The sequence below is a fragment of the Rhinopithecus roxellana genome, chromosome 4 (genome assembly GCF_007565055.1).
Source record: "Rhinopithecus roxellana isolate Shanxi Qingling chromosome 4, ASM756505v1, whole genome shotgun sequence".
NCBI lineage: Eukaryota > Metazoa > Chordata > Mammalia > Primates > Cercopithecidae > Rhinopithecus > Rhinopithecus roxellana.
Genome location: NC_044552.1, coordinates 170,098,722 through 170,117,832, shown reverse-complemented (window position 1 = coordinate 170,117,832; position 19,111 = coordinate 170,098,722). Strand labels below are relative to the sequence as shown.

Here is a 19,111-nt window from a genome sequence, read left to right as displayed (position 1 = left end):
TCCAGAATTCCAAGAGAGAAAAAACTCCCAACAGGTACCTATGTCATTCTGTCCTTTGTAAATTCTCACAATAGAGGAAGAAAAGAGGTGACAGGAATGAAGGGAAAATGAAGCATAAGTGCCTTGCTACTCACACATTCTTTCTAAGAGGCTGATTGCTTTTGTTTTGTTTTGTATTTTAAATAGGGATGGGGTCTCACTATATTTTCCAGGCTGGTCTCAAACTCTTGGCCTTAAGCCATCCTCCCACCTTGGTCTCCCAAAGTTTTGGAATAACAGGAGTGAGCCAATGCACCCAGCCAGGGGCTGATTTCTGTAAGCAGAAATGGCAAACTGAAACAAATCCTCCTCCTCAATTTTTACTGTTTCATTGGAAGATACAGTGATTTAAATTTCACATTAAGCTTTGAAGTTAATAAAGTTGGCAACACAGAAGCCAACTGTTAGATATAAGAAGAAAGAGTTTGGGAATCTGTATCACTTGTGAGATGTGTTAATATTCCTGGAAGGTCATCAGCATTCCAGAATATTCAGGCAAAATTATACTAGGCCCTCCAACAGTCCTTCTTCCCCACCTGACCTGGTTTATCCAACCAGGATTTCTGTTTTGTGTTCCATTGTCCACTTCATATTGACAAAACACGCCAGTTTAGCTTTGTCTTTGAAGATTCTTTTCTCTCTAGTTTTAGTCTGCAAAATGTGTAGTATAGCTGCTTAAGGGACATCAGTAAAGATTCCAGTTTTCTTTACCAGCACATTTTCATAAAAATCAATCACACTAATTCACTTTGTATGAGAAATTGATATCCTTCTCTCTTCCTTTGAAGAGAAAATATGTTAGTAACCTCCTTTTTCTCTTCACATAGTGACTGCATTATCCACGGTCTTTCCAATTGTTTGGAAGATAGTTTTCATTGCTGTTTTTAGTGTTATCCTTGAATCCCATATACAGTATTCTTTTAAATTCTTAATACTGGCATGCATTTTGGGATTCTAAACCCTGTCATTTTTTTACTTAATGACCAGACAATACTTTTCCTTTATCCAAGTAGATCAGGGTGTGAAAATCTGCTCTAAAATGACCTTTCCTTTACATATGGTTGCAGAATACCTGAACAAAGGTTGCTGTACACCAAGAAATTAGCTTGAGGAGAAAGAAACTTTTTTTTCTTATTTTGAGTTGGTTTAAGAGAAGAGTGTGTATATGTTAAGTGGGAGCAGGGTAGAGAGTGGGGGTTGCATTTCATGACACAGCGTTCGACATGCAAAATTGCCATTGCTTCACTCATGTCTGTCTGTATATGTTTTCAGGTGTGGCCTGTGTGGTTCTAGAATTTCTGGCATTTAAATATAACCTGAAAGCCACTTAGATCAACCTGGAAAGAGCTTCTCTTTACTTTTTTACCATGTGCCACATAAAAACCACAGCACCAAAACAGCAGATTCACACTTTTTTTTTTTTTTTTTTTTTTTGGTAAACTAGTCACTGCTTCTTAATGTTTGCTTGCAAAGCCTCAATAAAAGAAGTAACTTTTAATTTTTTCCATAACTATTAAACTTCTTAGCTTATATTACTTTCTTGCCTATATTATAATCCTCAAACACCAACAGAAAAGTTTATAAGCTTTATATATCTTTCATATGACTTAGTTTGTTTTTTTGTTTGTTTGTTTGTTTTTGTTTTTTTTTTTGAGACAGAGTCTCACTCTGTTGCCCAAGCTGGAGTGGCGCGATCTCGGCTCACTGCCAGCTCCTCCTCCCAGGTTCACGCCATTCTCTTGCCTCAGCCTCCTCAGTAGCAGGGACTACAGGCACCCACCACCACGCCCACCTAATTTTTTGTATTTTTAGTAGAGGCGGGGTTTCACTGTGTTAGCCAGGAAGGTCTCGATCTCCTCGGCCTCCCAAAGTGCTGGAATTACAGGTGAGAGCCACCGCGCCCGGCCAACTTACAACATTTTAATAGGTATATCTGAGGTTAAAGAGGAAATTGTTAGGCATCACAGTTAATTTTGATGTTAATTATAAAATAAATTGAAAAAAGTTAAGTCTAACCCCAGTATTGTTACATACATAGATGCATATTTCTATCTGACATCTATAAACATTTGTGCTCACAAAATAAAGCCAATGAAACTATGTTAAATATAAAAATGAGCATACCAACTCACTGGGAGGAAAGGGAGCAAACAATTGTGGAGTGCCCATGATTTTCCAGATGCTTTAAACATTCTCTCACTGAATCCTTTCAAAAACCATCAGAAAAAAAAAAAATTAGTACCATTGGATGCCTAAGGAAGCTTGAGGTTGTAATCGAGCCAGTGCCGAGCAAGGTCAAGTCATGAATCCAGGTCTGTCTGCCATACTGACTTAATACTAGTAGTAGTGGTTGACTAAGTTGATTCACAGGAGCAACAAAAAGAAATACACTTTTCAGACTTTGTCTGAAAGTAAAGTTGACGAATTCTACTTTAGAGGTCACTTTTGATACATCCCATATTATTTCAAAATGGTTTCTAAAAGTTGCCCTCTTAGCATTGTAGTTTAACACCAGATATTCCATCCCTGCCTTGATAAGATCAGTCACCTGCTCAAAGGAGTCTGGTCTGTTTCAAAAAGCACACACAGATGTGCCCATGAGGGCAGCTCAAGACTACTAATAAATGTGTTGTCATATTGCGTATCCACCAGAAAGTGATTTGATAGACTTCTAGGGATACAGAGGGGAAAGGTGGAAGAGAAGTCCAAAAAAAAAAAAAAAAAAGAAAGAAAGAAAGAAAAGCTAGCACATATCCCCAGTTTTAAAAAATGTTTTTGAAGTAAATATTATAATTTTGTGCCCTTTTGAGTCAGTCAACATACTGCTATTAAATGGACGTGATTTGGTTAGTTAAATGACCCCTTACAAAGCAATAAGCCCTTTGAACTTTAGTTTCTTCTTCTGCATAGGTAACCTGTCGGAAATTAAAGGGCTTTTGCAAGGTCAACCTGCTTGAATCTGGCTGAGAGGCGGTGTCGATGGTGTGTGCACTGGGCATGGGAAGTTAGATGGTCATAAATGTTTGGTCATGGAAGGCTAAGGCTGGCAAAGACTAACATTAAAGACAGTATAATGCTATATGCACGCGAGCTTTGGAGACAGACTGGCTCTAGAACATTATAGCTATATGACTTGGGCAAACTCAGCTCACATTTCTTTATTTGTACTGTGCAAATAAAACTTCCACCTCACAGGAAGTTGTGAAGATTAAATGAGACAATGTCTGAAAAGTACTTAATGTAATTCCTAACACTTAGTAAGTGTTTAATAAACAGAAGTTGCTATTATGACTATTCTTTGTACCGAAGGAAAAACTGTGCTTTAGAAGGCTGAATGATCAGCACAAGGTCACAGGCCATTCCTTTACTGAGGTGTCAGGTTAGGGGGTGGAGGATAAACTCAGCTTCATCTAAAACCAAATGACCTCTAAATAACCAATTATATGCATAGGACCAGAAAATATCTATGAAAATTTCAAATGCATTTTAACTATTTTTTTTATTAAAAACTGACTTTACAACCAACGTTCTTTCTTCCTTTCCCTGACATCTGTTTCCTTTCAAAACTAACTCTGTGTGAATTCCTGTGTCATTTTGATCTCATTATTTATTGGACCGAAGGTCTCTCTCCCGAGTCTACTTTGTCCTAACATTGTCATAGCTCTTTCATTCTCCTATACCCAAGAAAAAGCACACACAGCAGAGGAATGCATTAGAAGGATCTTATTCAGAGGAATATTTCTTTGCTAACTATTTAACATGCTGCAGATTTAGATGCTTTTATCTAAATAAGATGCAGATAGTTTTGAATTTTAGATTAAGAAAATAATTTGAAATAAAATTTTGTAATAAATCCATTTTAAAGGGCCCTTTGAAGAGTGACTCCTAGGCATTATCCGTAAGAACAATCTCTCAAAAGGAAATTGGCCAAATTAAGGATTTCATATTTTGCTCAACAATAAAGAGACAAAGGTTGAAATGTTCATTTCTGGTTTTCCTACTTATGTTTACTAAGCAATGCAGCCTAACCTTATTTCTTTTTGTCACTGCTGTCATTTTGAAAATTTTTTTAACCCAGGTATATGGGTCAACAAGAACCAAAAAAAGCTTAATTTTTCTAATTCATGATCTTTCTAGAACTGGAGTATATGGGTCAACAAGAACAAAAAAAAAGCTTAATTTTTCTAATTCATGATCTTTCTAGAACTGGAGAAGCATTGATAGAAGTTCACTGTATTAGGCTGTACAGACTATGTACTTCATGGCTGCAAGGAAGACTAATAGCTAAATGTAAACACTGTTGATGTCACTAAATTTGAATTTAAAAATATACTAATATGCTTTTAACAAAGGTTTATTTTTCCCTAAAGGGGTGTTAACTAGGCATACTAAATTCTAAACATTACAATTATATATTATACATTTGCCTTTAGAAGATGAATTATTTAGATATGCTTCATTTTAAAGCATTACATTAAATTAAATTTAAAGTCAAGAAGGCTATAAACAAAATGAAAATAAACAACAACAACAACAAAATTGATGAAAATATATTTAATGTCAGACCAGGAACAGTGGCTCATATCCGTAATCCCAGCACTTTGGGAGGCCGAATTAGGGTGATTGCTTGAGCCCAGGAGTTCAAGACCATCCTGGGCAACATAGTGAGACTTTACCTCTAGAAAAAATAGAAAAATTAGCTGGACATGGTGACATACACCGGTAGTCCCAGCTACTTGGGAGGATGAAGCAGAAGGATTGCCTGAGCCCAGGAGTTTGAGGTTACAGTGAGCTATGATTGCACATCACTGCACTCCAGCCTGGGTGACAGAGAAAAACCACATTCTAAAATAAATAAATAGATAAATAAATTTAATATTTACATTAAGTATCAAAATTATCTCCTTCCTTTAATCTGAGAATGACTACAAGTCTCATATTTAGGTCAATGACAGTCATAACTAGCTGAATTTATACTTCCTATAACAGTACCTTGCTCATATCAGGATTTGTCTGGCTCAGAGAAAAATGGCAGCTGCAGTGCTGAGTCACTAAAACCAATTCTCAATGAAGCAGCTGCTGCTGAAAGCTGGGGTTCAAACATCAATCAATCTCTGATTGTTGCAGCTAGTCTCTGGATTTTGTCAGTTGGTACTTTCACCACACTGCAGTATTACTGTTGTCAAATCATACTGCACTAGTTGATATAACATCATCTTGTAGAGACCTTCAATATGAGAATATCCACATCCTCATGAATATGTAAATAAGCTTTTGAAGGAAGTGGGACAAAGAGCATATGTTCTAAATGCTAAAATACTAATTTTCAGTAGAATGATTCCACTCACCTCCACATTTCTCTGAGGCACTGGTCTGAAAAAATCATACTTCAGCCCTAAAACAAATACAAATATGGTGTTCTGGGTCCCATTGTTTCCCCCGAAAACATATGAAAGTCCTAACCCCCATACATGTGAATGTGATCTTATTTGGAAATAAGGTCTTGGCAAATGTAACCAAGTTAAGATGAGGTCACACTAGAGTAGGGTAGGCCCTTGATCCAATATGACTGGTGTCCTTATAAAAAGAGGGAAGGCAATGTAAGGACAGACACACGGAGAATGTCCTGTGAAGAGAGAGGCGGGACACATCTACCAGCTGAGGGATACCTGGAGCTACCAGAACTGAAAGAGGCAAGAAGGATCCTCCCGTCTAGGCTTCAGAGAGAGCATGGCCCTGGAAACACTTTGAGTTTAGGCTTGTGTCCTCCAGAACTATGAGCAAATAAATTTCCTTTGTTTTAAGCCACCCAGTTTGTGGTACTTTCTTGTGGCAGCCATTTTGGTACATCCACCTGGGGATGATGGTAGACTCTTAGCAGCTCCTGGAGGGCACAGGTATAAACTATGTTAATCCAGGAAACATAGTAATTTAACAGACTCTTCTTTCAGGTTACATTTTCTCAGATTCATCTTTTTTAAATTAGAGCATCTCTAAATGTGTAGCCAATTCCTAAGATAAGCAAAACCAGGATCAGACTAATAGGTCTTAGATTAAAGAATACTTTAAAATGGTTTGAAATGAACCAAGTATTCTAGAATAGCTTGTGCTTCCAGTGCTTTTTAGGTGTCATCTCATGATCTGTGGGTATTAACAGATATCAAGCTATCACCACAATTACCCATGCCCAGAAGTTTCAATACACTGAAAAGAACCGAGATGTAACAGAATCACCAGAGTCCAATTTCCATGAAGTTCTTCAAGGCAAAGGAAATGAAGACGAAATAATACAATCAGGATAAGGTAAACAACAGAAAAAGACCTAAGGAATTGAGTCACTAAACTAAACCTAACTGATTTATTGCTCAAGCCTCTCTCTTGGAAGGCAGACAAACAGCAGCTAGAATTAGACACCCCTGAGTGTTGCTAGCTCCGCTACTGACTAGCTCTGTGTCTTTGGACAAGTTATATACCCTCTCTAAACTTCAGTTTACTCATTAGTAAAGAGACAGTAATAATTTTATCAACCTCATAAAGAAAGCTTTCAGTAGTTGTAGAAATGTTATTACTAACTTCAATGTTAGCTTAAGTTGCCACTTCACTCATAGAAAAGATATTCCTCTATGCCTCAGCTTTATGTTTTTCAATAAGAAAGAGGCCAGGTACTTTGGGAGGCCAAGGCAGGTGGATCACCCGAGGTCAGGTGTTCGAGACCAGCCTGTCCAACATGGGGAAATCATGTCTCTACTAAAAATACAAAAATAAAAAATAAAAATAAAAGAATAACTGAGCATGGTGGCCCATGCCTCTAATCCCAGCTACTCAGGAGGCTGAGACAGAAGAATTGCTTGAACCTGAGAGGCGGAGGTTGTAGTAAGCCAAGATTGTGCCATTGTACTCCAGCCTGGGCAACAAGAGCGAAACTCCAAAAATAAAAAATAAAAAAAGGAGACAAGGAAAGAAGAGAGAAGGAGGAAGGAAGGAAGGAAGGAAGGAAGGAAGGAAGGAAGGAAGGAAGGAAGGAAGGAAGGAAGGAAGGAAGGAAGGAGAGAAAGAAAGAAGGAAGATCAACTCCAAAATTGGTGAACTCTAAAAAGTACTCATAAAGTACTTTTTATGAGTACTTTATGAGTACTCATATGCCAATAAAGTTACCGCCACAATCACCTGGACTCAACTGAACAATTTTACTCTTCACTGCAAAGGGTAAAACCTTTGCAAACTTTGTTGCTAAGAACGTCTCTAAAATGTTCCAATTTCTCTCTCCTGTTAGGTAAATACAAGATACTGAAAAAGGAAGTATCCTTTTGGTAACTGAGTCTCTTGCAGTTTTGATGGTCATCATTATGAATATCTAATATTATTAAGATGGTCTTTTTAAAACTATACTTTAAACTAATAAATATATCACAATAGCCTTTTATAATGTATAAAATATGCTCATAGTGCTGAATCTATCCTCTGATAACATCATCCTATTATTTTGCTTCATTTTGCTTCTTCATCCATATATGAAGTTTTAAGTATCTAAAAAGCCAGCTATCATGTCCTAAGTCTTCACTTCTAGAGCTAAAATAGGTATCAATCATATATAATATTTTTTAAAAACTCCCCCAAACTGTTCTAGAACAGTTAAATTTTTTAACCTAAGTATAGTCATTGATATTTAAGACTGAAAAATATCATATTATTGATGTCAGTATATCAGTCTGTCCTGATATCATTGGGTCTACCATATGTTCTTTTTTTAGCCTTGTGTCATCAGCATAGTTGACAGAAATACTTTCTAATATTAAACAGTTTTGTCAAGAAGAGTGATATGAAGAATGTCACTAAAGATTTTCCTGCACCTTGAAATAGGTCCTTTTAAGAAAGAAAGAGAGGGTTCATAAATAGATCTTGGATCTGAAGACTTTTTAAGATGGAAATACTCCTCAAAGTGATTCAAGTACAGATTCAAATACAAGCCCCATCAAAATCCAACTTGCTTTTTTACAGAAATTGACATACTGATCCTGAATTGTAGTTGGAATTCAAGAAATGCAAAACAGCCAAAACCCCCTTGAAAAAGAACAAACTTGGGGGACTCACCTTTATTGATTTCAACATTTACTAACAAAGCTACAGTTACTAAGACAGTATGATACTGGCAAAAGATACATAGATCAATGGAATAGAATTGAAAACCCAGAAGTAAACCCATACGTTTATAGTGAATTGATTTTCATTAAGTGCCAAGGCAATTCAGTGCAAGAAAGCACTGTCTTTTCAAAAAGTTATGCTGAGACAATTGGATATCAGATGCAAAAGAATGAAGTTGGACCTATACCTCACACAATACACAAAAATTAACTAAAAATGAGCCACAGATCTAAATGTAAGAGCAAACACTATGCAACTTTTAGAAGAAAACATAGGAGTAAGCCTTTGTGACCTTGGTTTAGGCTATCATTTCTTAGATATGACACCAAAGCACAAGTGACAAAAAAAATATTGATAAATTGAACTTCATCAAAATAAAAAGCCTTTGTGCACCAAATGACAGCATCAAAAGTGAAAAGGCTACCTACAGAATTGGAAAAAAACACTTGCCAATCATATGTCTCATAAGAGACTTGGACCTTAAGTATATATAGAACTACAAGTAAATAATAAAAAGATAAGTAACCCAATTTAGAATATGGGCAGTGAACATAAATAGACATTTCTACGAAGAAGGTATGTAAATGGTCAATAAGCACATTAAATGATACAGAGCATCATTATCCCCTATTAGGGAAGTGCAAGTTAAAACCATGTTGAAATACCACTTTACACTCACTAGGATGACTAAAACTAAAAAAGACAATGACAAGTGTTGAGAAGGATACAGAGAAATGGCACGCCTCATTCATTGCTGGCTGGAATGTAAAATGATGCAGTCTCTTTGGAAAATAGTTTAGCATTTCCTCAAACTGTTAAACATAGGGTTACCATATGATCCAGCTGTTCCACTCCTAGATATATAACCATAACCAAGAGTAATGAAAGTATATGTCCACAAAGAACTTCTACAGGAATATTCACAGCAATGTTGCTCATAATAGCCAAAAAGTAGAAAAAACACACAGGCCCATCGTCACTGATAAATGCATAAATAAAATGTAGTATATTCTTACAACGTAATATTACTTGGCAATAAAAAGGAATGAAGGATTGATACATGCTACAACATTGATGATCCTTGAAAACATTATGCTAAATGAGAGGAACCACATGTTGTATGATTTGATTTATATAAAATGTCCAAATATCAAATTTACAAAACAAGAAAAATTTGTGGTAGCCTAAGGATGGTGAGGGAGTCCCTAGGCTTTGGGGGAAATAGGGAGTCACAACTAATGTTTATAGGGTTTATCTTTGGGGTGAAGAAAATGACTTAAATGGATTGTGGTGACGTGATAGTGTGTGAATATACCATAAACTATTTAAATGGGTGGCTTTTATGGTAGCAAATTATGTCAATAAAGTTTTTTTAAGCTAAATAAATTGCCTCAGGCAGCTGCCGAGATGTTGATGCCTAAGAAGAACCGGATTGCCATTTACGAACTCCTTTTTAAGGAGGGAGTCATGGTGGCCAAGAAGGATGTCCACATGCCTAAGCACCCGGAGCTGGCAGACAAGAATGTGCCCAACCTTCATGTCATGAAGGCCATGCAGTCTCTCAAGTCCCGAGGCTACGTGAAGGAACAGTTTGCCTGGAGACATTTCTACTGGTACCTTACCAATGAGGGTATCCAGTATCTCCGTGATTACCTTCATCTGCCCCCGGAGATTGTGCCTGCCACCCTACGCCGTAGCCGTCCAGAGACTGGCAGGCCTCGGCCTAAAGGTCTGGAGGGTGAGCGACCTGCGAGACTCACAAGAGGGGAAGCTGACAGAGATACCTACAGACGGAGTGCTGTGTCACCTGGTGCCGACAAGAAAGCCGAGGCTGGGGCTGGGTCAGCAACCGAATTCCAGTTTAGAGGCGGATTTGGTCATGGACGTGGTCAGCCACCTCAGTAAAATTGAAGAGTATTATTTTGCATTGAATAAATTTACAGCCAAAAAACCTTAAAAAAAAAAAAAAATGCCTCAGATGATGTTAGTGCTGAGTGTGAATCTCTGAGGGAGGATTGCAGTGTGCAGTATGCCAATCATGTTTATCCATACAATTTATTCTTGTAGCATTTCCATGAACACATTGATTACAGATCCCAAATTGAGCTTATTTTATTTTTTCAAATGTAGAAATAGGATGCCAGCTTGTTACATTTAACAAATCATGTATATTTTCTACCTTTTGGTTATTCTTCTAAAACACTAAAAATGTCTAAGTATAAATATTTAATCTATAAACGTAAGTGTCTTATACATAAAAGCCTTATTAAATGAGTGAGTCTTGAGATGAATGGTAATATTGATTATAGAAATATATCAATCACTGGGTTTTCTCTCTTATTTACAATCCTGTTGCAAATATATTTTCTTGAAGAAATCACACATTTCCATATGAGAACATTTTCCTTTGGTTGCTTAATAATAAACATGATCATTTTAGCCTAATCCTTTAGGCTATAGAATTGCAAAGGTGGGGAGAACTGCCTGCTTGTATTCTAATCAAGAATTTGTACTTAATGAAACAGAAACTTTTTAGTGTAAGTAACCATGTGCTCATTTAATTCCAAGATATCCATGCCCTGTATACTTTTCAGCGATTACAATTGTAAACATATAGTAAACCTTCTCAGGCCTGAGGTCCAAGCATGAACATGATTGTATCTGTGGTTTAGTCTGTAAGAGAACAACATATCCCAAGGCTTCAGCATGATCAATTTGGAAGGGACCTTAGAGGAGAATATGTTTAACTCTTTCATCTCAGTCCTCTAGTTCCATAGCTGAAATCCTACATGCTTTGGTCTCCGAGTTGCTGAGATGAAGAGTGAAAGTGTAATTAGGTCTCTAGAGATCCAGTCCAGTGTTCCTTCCACCATATCATCTTGTCTTTCAAAACAAAGGGCAACATGGGCTTCTTCACTTTTGACCACATTGTCCACAACAGTGGAAGTGCAAATGAGTATGAGAAACCCACCTTAATTGGTGGGGGCTTTTCTCATGTATGTCAGAATCCACCAGGCTCTGCTGTGTTCAGAAAACACCTGCAAATGATTCAGTGCTTAGCCTTCTCATTTATCCAGAAATTTGTTTGACATTTCCAACTCATTTGTAAAGGAAAACTAAAGTAGATAATTAATTTTCATGCTCTTTCAGAATATTTTAATATCATGCTGCACTAGATAAATGTTTCCATTTTTATTTTTCTTTAACGCAGCTCTTTCTATTGTGTACTGTCATTCTCTGTGTCTTTTCACATGAAAGCTTCTTGTTTTTTTTTCCATTTTTTTCTTTTAATTGTGTTCTCTAAATATAGCATGAGCAGGAACCTCTCAGCTAATAGATTTTCAATTACTTCATTTCTACATTTACAGATTCTCCTCTCGCTACTTCATTAAATCAGTGCTAGTGATACACATAGGCTACTTTACCGAAAAATAGCTCAAGACTGAGAGTTATTAAATTATAGTTTTAACCTGCACTTGTACCCCTGAAATTAAGATAATAGTTAAAAATAAAAATAAATGCTAGTTAAGAAGATGCCTTTCCTTTTAAACAGTGGAACTCTCACCATGTTTCACTCTTGCCATTTCACTGTTTGAAAGGAAAATCATATTCCTTTCACAAAGAAGTCTACTCAGTGCTTTTGTGGGGAAAACAATCAAGTACCTATAGCTAGATCAAATAAGAACCAAATGGTCTCACAAAATGATTTCATATTCAGTTTGATTTATCCGTAGATCGATTATGCACAATGTTTTTAAAAGCACAATTAAATTTTGCGTAATCTCTGAGGGAAACAGCACAGTAAGGAATGAATCTTTCAGTTGTCAACAATTTTGAAAATATCTTTCTAAAGAGTATTCACACATACATAGAACTCTATGTAGACATTTAAAAATACATTCAAGTTTATTTTATATGTATATAAAGCCTCATTAACTTGCTAAGTCAATTACAGACTAAATAAAATTCTAATGAGAGCTAGAGATCTTTAAACTTTGTCAGGAAAAAAATTATTTTAAAGTGTTTAGAAGCATGTAAATAACATGCAAATAGAAATGTCTCTTCATTTTAAAAGTTCATATGACTTCTATTTGGTAAAGTGTAGTTTCATTCCTTATGAAAAGTTGCTTTGATTAATAATATTAGATAATTCAAGCTTACTGTTTAATATTATTTTAAAAATGGGTGTTCCATTAGGCTATGATTCTTTTTTGTTCAACCGTATATTCCCAGCAGTATCTAGAAGAGTGCCTAGCAGATGGTAAATATGTACTCAACAAAAATTTGTCAAATGAATGCTTAACAAATGAATAAATGCTACTGTTAACATAAGCATTTAACATTACCAAGATTCCTTCTCCTCAGTGATTCCTGGTTCAGATTTAAGGTAAGAGGATGTAGCAGCCAGTAGTGGTCCTGAGATAGGTCTGCTTTTGCCAACAAACAAGGCTTTCCTCTGGCCTTAATTCAGAAAAACCTCTTCCCAGAAAAGGTCCCCACTAATAAGGAAAAATCAAGCTTAAACTCTAAGTTTATGTTAAACTTCCATGTGATCGGTGCATCACACCATTATGAAAGCAACAATTTCGAGCTTGAAAACAGGAAAAATAAGAGTATAAATGAATGAAGGCAATTGGTTAAATGTTAAATATCAGGGAATTGGATTTATTAACATCTCAAGGGACAGTATTTAAATTATAATCTTAAAGCACTCAGCAAACTAGCCAATAAATTTCCTACTCTGCAGTAGAGTAAGATGTAGCCAAAAGTTGTATCATTACTTTTATGAATTTGTAAATCAAATATGATTAATCACTTAGTAAAGATCATTTAATTATTATAATTATACAGTAACTAATTTAGTGATCATGTGTGCCTGATGTTGTCAAGGAATAATATACATGACTTGGCCCACACTAGTTCTGCAAATATAAGTTATGTCTAATATTTCCTATTAATTATTCCAGAACCAGCACAAAACCAACCTATTACAAAAACATTTTAGACTCCCAGAAGATTGAAAGTACATAATATTCTAAATTATTTTTAACTAACAAACTAAGGTTCTAGGAAGCTTTTTCTTTGAATTTGCATAAAAGATTAGTAAATTTAATTTTAGTGTATATCCTAATCAGCATGATATAAAGAGCTTAATCCAGTGATTCAGGACAATAGCAGAAAATTAGAATTTGTGAGTTTATCTTTAAGGCTAGCGTACACACCACACATACCTGATATATGACAAAACCCTTATCTTTACTTGTGTCCCTTAATGGCTCAAGAAAGAGCTACATGATTCCTGCATCTGTGAAGCTGGACTGAAAGAATTTTTATTGGTTTTTATGAGTACATCGAGATGTGGCTGAAAGCCAGTGTTTAAATTGGATAGCTTCCATATCTTTCAAACATTAGAAACATACAGCTGAAAAAAGAGCAATAAATATCAACAGAGTTTTCTGGAAACATCAATGTAAGAAAGATTCCAAGCAATTTCTGCTAAACCATGGTGAAAAAGGAAGTAGCATTGTAGATATGCCCAAAACTGGAGACAATCCCAATACTTCTGCAATCATTCACTCATAAACTCCCCTCAGTATCAAATTCTACATATTTCACTAAAAATGAAAGCCAAGTTAGCTCCAAAATATAATCTACATCAATCACTGACATCAATAAAAAACAACTAATAACGCTAACATAATTGTGATACTAGGTTGGGATAAATAGCTGCATTTTGGGGGTAGGTGATCACCAACATCTATGGCAAGTCAACTGAATAACCACTTTGAAAAATGCGTACATTTCCAAGCATTTTGGTGATGTTCATGTGAGCCCCTAATGAATATGTAACCACGAGTAGCAATTTTAGACTCAAGTCCTCCTGGATAAAGGGAAACACCAACAGCAACCTGTTGAACGCTTTGATCATCATTCATTCGTTTAACAAATGTTTATTGAACAACTGGAAGGTAGTCAGGGTGAAAAAGCCTTAAAGACTAAATAAGAAGTAGCTATGTGAGATGATACATATGTTAATCTATTTCACTATTTTAACTATTTTATTATCTGTATATATTTCATAACATCATGTTACAAACCTCAAACATACACAATAAAATTTATTTTAAAAGAAGACTAAAAGAGAATATAGAACATATAGAAGTAATCAGATACATAATTTACACTTTATAATTCTAAAAGGGAAAAATAAGTCATTAGATAATAATGAGAACTCAAGGAGTATTTAAATTAGATGAGGAAACAGAGACAGCCTCTTTAAGGAGGTGAACAATCTGGAGACGTATGTGGCAAATATAGCTAGTGTGCATAGAGCAAACATACGGATCATTGGTGGTCTTGCCTTTACTGGCTTTTATCTATAAGCCAGTTCTGCTTTGACTCCCTCAGTACTACGTCTATAATTTCGGAATTCCCTTGTTTCTCTCATGTTCCACTCCCTGGATGCCTGAAACTCCCATCAAACTTCTTGCCCCCTCACTTCTCCCAGCTGGGTTTCTGGCTGAAGAGCTAAAGCTGCAGCTCCATGGTCCTGTCTCACTGTGGGTCAGGGGCAGTAACAGCCAGACATGTGGCATGAATGGGGACAAATCTCAGTAGTGATACATCAGTTTGGCTAAAAAGCTTTGCTTGATGTTATGGGAACAATTTCTTAGCACAATAGGCAAATTTAACTTCTTTCAAATTCAAATACTATGCTTAAAATATACTTAAGTAAAAAATTTTATTTAATTCTCCATGAACTGATTATTTTCAACTGTACAGCAATATGCTTAAAGTCGTAGTGTGCAGTTTACCTAAAATAAAAAATGACATTTACGCAATTGTTACTCTTCTCTGAAAGAGGATTTAAACTTTCATGATATATCTACAACACACTATTCTTTTATGTAACAAACTTATCAGATCTTTTATTTAATGGAGACAAAAAGTTATCTGGTCAGATTATACTGGTACATACAATAGTTGCATAGTCAATTGTTTTTATTTATAAATATTTGTAAGTGCTAAGCCTGAAGATTTCCTAGAAAGAAAGAAAAAGAATCTCTCAAGAATATTATGTCATATCTAGACAAACAAAACTCATGATACCATAAAATATAAATTATTATCAAGGGGAGGAAAAAATACAAAAATATAACATGGTTACCGTTGAGCTCAAATTTTACAATTTCAGGCACCTTTTTAAGTTTTTGTTTCAAAGCTCCAGATCTGGACAGAACATAAATAACTACTTCTTTCTCAGTATTTTATACATAGAAGAATAAACCTAAAATGACTTTTTTTCTTTATATACGCTAGTATAATAGTCAGTAATAAGAGATCCTTATACAGGGTATCTAATTTTTTTTAAAGTAAGTTATTTTTATTAGCATTATCAATATTAAGCTTATTCTCTCTAGAAATATATATATTTCCCATAATTCTTATCACTATTAGTAGCTATATATGTGTATTCTTATTTATTTATGACTGTCTTCTCTACTAGGCTGTTACCTCCATGAAGGCAGTGTCTTCATCTGTCTCGGCTGCTACAACAGAATCCCATAGAGTGGGCAGCTTATAAACAAAAAAAATTTATTTCTCACAGCTCTGGAGGCTGAGAAATCCAAGATGGAGGCACCAGCAGATTCAATATCTGGTGAGGGCCTGCTTTCTGGTTCATAAATGGCTACATTCTTGCTGCATCTTCAGCAGCAAGAGAGGGAGTTCTCCTGGGTCTCTTTTAAAAAGGCACTAATCCCATTCATGAGGGCTCCGCTAGCATGTTCTAGCCACCTAACAAAGGTTCCGTACTTCCTAAAACCATCACCGTGGTATTGATGTCAACGTATAAACATTTTTTAGTGGAGAGAACTCAAATATTCTGTCTATAGCAGTCAGGTGCCATTTCCATTTTTTGTTCCACATTTTTAGGCCCTCAATATGTTTTTATTGAAACAATGAATTTTTATAATGATAAACAGATTATATGGTACTTACACGTAAGAATTAAAAGTCCCTGGATCTAAACTACTTGGGGGGCTGTGGCAGCAGAATCTCTCAAACCCCGGGGGCGGAGGTTGCAACGAGCTGAGATCATGTCAATTCACTCCAGCCTGGGCAAAAGAGTGAAATTCTGTCTCAAAAACAAACAAACAAACAAACAAACAAGTCCCTGAATATTAACTGAAATGCAGGAGAGAAAACAGGAAAGTCAAAAGTAATTTAAGTTTCTAACCATATTAGGAGAATGAACCAAAAAGTGAGCTAACATGATTCATATTTTTCTCTTACAAGAAAAAAATCTGAACTATTAAGATATATTTCTCGGCCGGGCACGGTGGCTCACGCCTGTAATCCCAGCACTTTGGGAGGCCGAGGCGGGCGGATCACAAGGTCAGGAGATCGAGACCACGGTGAAACCCTGTCTCTACTAAAAATACAAAAAATTAGCCGGGCGCGGTTGCGGGCGCCTGTAGTCCCAGCTACTCGGGAGGCTGAGGCAGGAGAATGGCGGGAACCCGGGAGGCGGGGCTTGCAGTGAGCCGAGATCGCACCACTGCACTCCAGCCTGGGCGACACAGCGAGACTCCGTCTCAAAAAAAAAAGATATACTTCTCTTATTAACACTGAAATTGTGAAATAGTATGAAGTTAAAAAATATATAAATCTAGTGTAATATATTCAGACAGATTATGAATAAATCAGTACAGAAAAAATATAACAACTGATGACTGGAAATAAGGTTTACCTCTGTTTTTGAAAGTTGAGGATAGAATACCAAAATGGAGGTTTACATTCTTAAAATCTGCAACCACATAATAATGTTGACCGATATTTGTGGTCCTACTTAGCCTTGGTTAAGAACCCTGAACATAGCGTTCAATAAATGCCCGTTATTAAGACAAACAATATTCTAGAGGTAAATGGCAACTTGTGTGAGTTTACCTTTAGCATGTAAGATATGGAGTCACAGTTAAAGGACTGGAAGAAATGACAGGAAGGACAACTCTCATCTCCACTCAAACTCCTTTTGTTTCCATATTTTTGTGTTTAGGAAATGGAGAATTGGCAACAAGGAAAATACACTTTGCATGTATCCTGTACCATGCACGTTACACAAACATGATCTTATTCCAACAGAATGCTCTGAAGTATCTACATTTTCTTTATGAGGAAATCAGCTAACCTCCTAATAAAAATCCAAACCCTGGTCTGACTCCAAACCCTAAATTCTTCATACTTCATCTTATTGACAGAGCAGAACGTGAAGATTACGGCTTATGAAAGACCAGAAGAGGCAATAGAAAGAATCAGTTTGGCTTCAAGCACAAAGATTATCTGGCCTTAAATAAAATAGAGGTGCATGTCTTGCTGGCCATAATTGGAGAAGGGGGAAGGCACCCAGTGAAAGAGGGAATTGTTGATTGTCAGAAAGGCCCCCTCGCCTTTTTTTTTTTTTTTTTCAAGACGGAGTCTCTCTCTGTTGCTCAGGCTGGACTGCAATGGCGCGATCTTGGCTCACTGCAACCTCTGCCCCTCAGGTTCAAGCCATTCTCCTGCCTCAGCCTCCCGAGTAGCTGGGACTACAGTGCGTCACCATGCCCAGCTAATTTTTGTACTTTTAGTAGAGACAGGTTTTCACCATGTTGGCCAGGCTGGTCTGGAACTCCTGACCTCAACCTCCCAAATTGCTGAGATTACAGGTGGGAGCCACTGCACCTGGCCAGGAAGCCCCTTAACTCCAATTTTTTTTTCAAATAATCCCTTCAAGTTACATTAAAGAGAATCCACTGAGTTTAATAGAGAGAATAAAGTGCATGTTCCGGAGTCAAATTCCCCCCACCCCATCCCCGCCCTACCAGGTTTGAATGATAAACCATCAGAAAACTTGCTCTAGAGGTTCTTCGTAAAAATCTCTCTCACAGCTGTAGCTTGGCACCTGCAATCCTGTCAGAGCAATTTATGTCTTTCCTCTTGGCCACCAGAACATATGCAAAAGAGAAGAACAGCCCAACACACACCATTATTCCACATAAGCAAATCACAAGAGATTGGCTGGAGATGCTAGTCACCTGGAAAAACAATCCAGGAAGCCCTTTCACCTTGCTTGGTGATGACTAATCAGATGTTCACCCACAAATGTGTTCCTTTCACTCAGCCAAGAGATCACTCTAGTCATGTATCAACCTCATTATTTTCTTTTCAGTACATTTTAAACATTTTAAATAATAGACTGAGAAAGCTCACCTATCCAGGGACCAGTTTTCTGGAACTTTCCAATTCTAGAATTCTTCCTGAGTAGCCAAACAAAACCAAACTCCAAACCTGTTAGCCCCTGCATAGGCAGCAATAAATGAGTACAAGTGAAAAGGGTCCTGGACCCAAAGATCAGGACAACCCCACTGTGTTATGGATGTGTCAATTCAAAGACATTAATAACAATAGACCACAGGCAATTTTCTGAAGAGTGAAAAAATATCTGTTGAGAAAAGGCTACTTCAATTAAACCTTTTTGGGGGGCGGGGAAGCAGGAGAAGAGCCAAATCATACTACTAAGGAGCATTTTGTGGCGCAATATTTTATTCTATATTTTAAAGAAAAAGAAACTGTTACCTACAACTTCTTCAAGAAACCAAGTTCTGGAGCTTGTGCATGTAATTAGCTTCAATCTTTGTGGACACAGCACCTACATCTGCCTGTATATGGGATGACTCTGAGTCATCCAGAGCAAAGTTAAACTACTGTTTAGTCAGGCCATAGGCCCCAGTTGTTCAATCAAACCTTAATCTAGGTGGTGTGGTAAAGGAATTTTGCAGATACACGTAACATCTATAATCAGTGGATTTAAGTAAAGGAGATTATCCTCAATAATCTGGGTAGGTTTTGCTCAGTCATCAAAAGAACAGATGAGTGCTTTCCCTGACGA

The 19,111-nt window shown here is 36.6% G+C and overlaps 2 protein-coding genes across 7 annotated transcripts in view; one reads left to right on the top strand and one right to left on the bottom strand.

The window, feature by feature from the left end:
* Positions 1 to 19,111, bottom strand: part of PKIB (cAMP-dependent protein kinase inhibitor beta) — a 121,952-nt gene that overhangs the window by 55,398 nt on the left and 47,443 nt on the right. For 3 of the 6 annotated variants that reach the window (XM_030928395.1, XM_030928397.1, XM_030928396.1), the window contains one exon: positions 16,183 to 16,298. The exons of the other annotated variants lie outside the window; for them this stretch is intronic. The gene's annotated coding sequence lies outside the window, so the exon portion shown is untranslated. The remainder of the gene's footprint in view (positions 1 to 16,182; positions 16,299 to 19,111) is intronic. 6 annotated transcript variants of the gene reach the window in all.
* Positions 9,582 to 10,151, top strand: LOC104671786 (40S ribosomal protein S10). Its single transcript, XM_010375410.2, has one exon. The coding sequence runs from the start codon at positions 9,589 to 9,591 to the stop codon at positions 10,084 to 10,086; it is 498 nt and encodes a 165-aa protein (XP_010373712.2). The 5' UTR covers positions 9,582 to 9,588; the 3' UTR covers positions 10,087 to 10,151.

Coding starts and splice junctions, on each gene's coding strand:
- LOC104671786 (XM_010375410.2), top strand. CDS start 9,589: ATGTTGATGCCTAAGAAGAACCGGATTGCCATTTACGAACTCCTTTTT.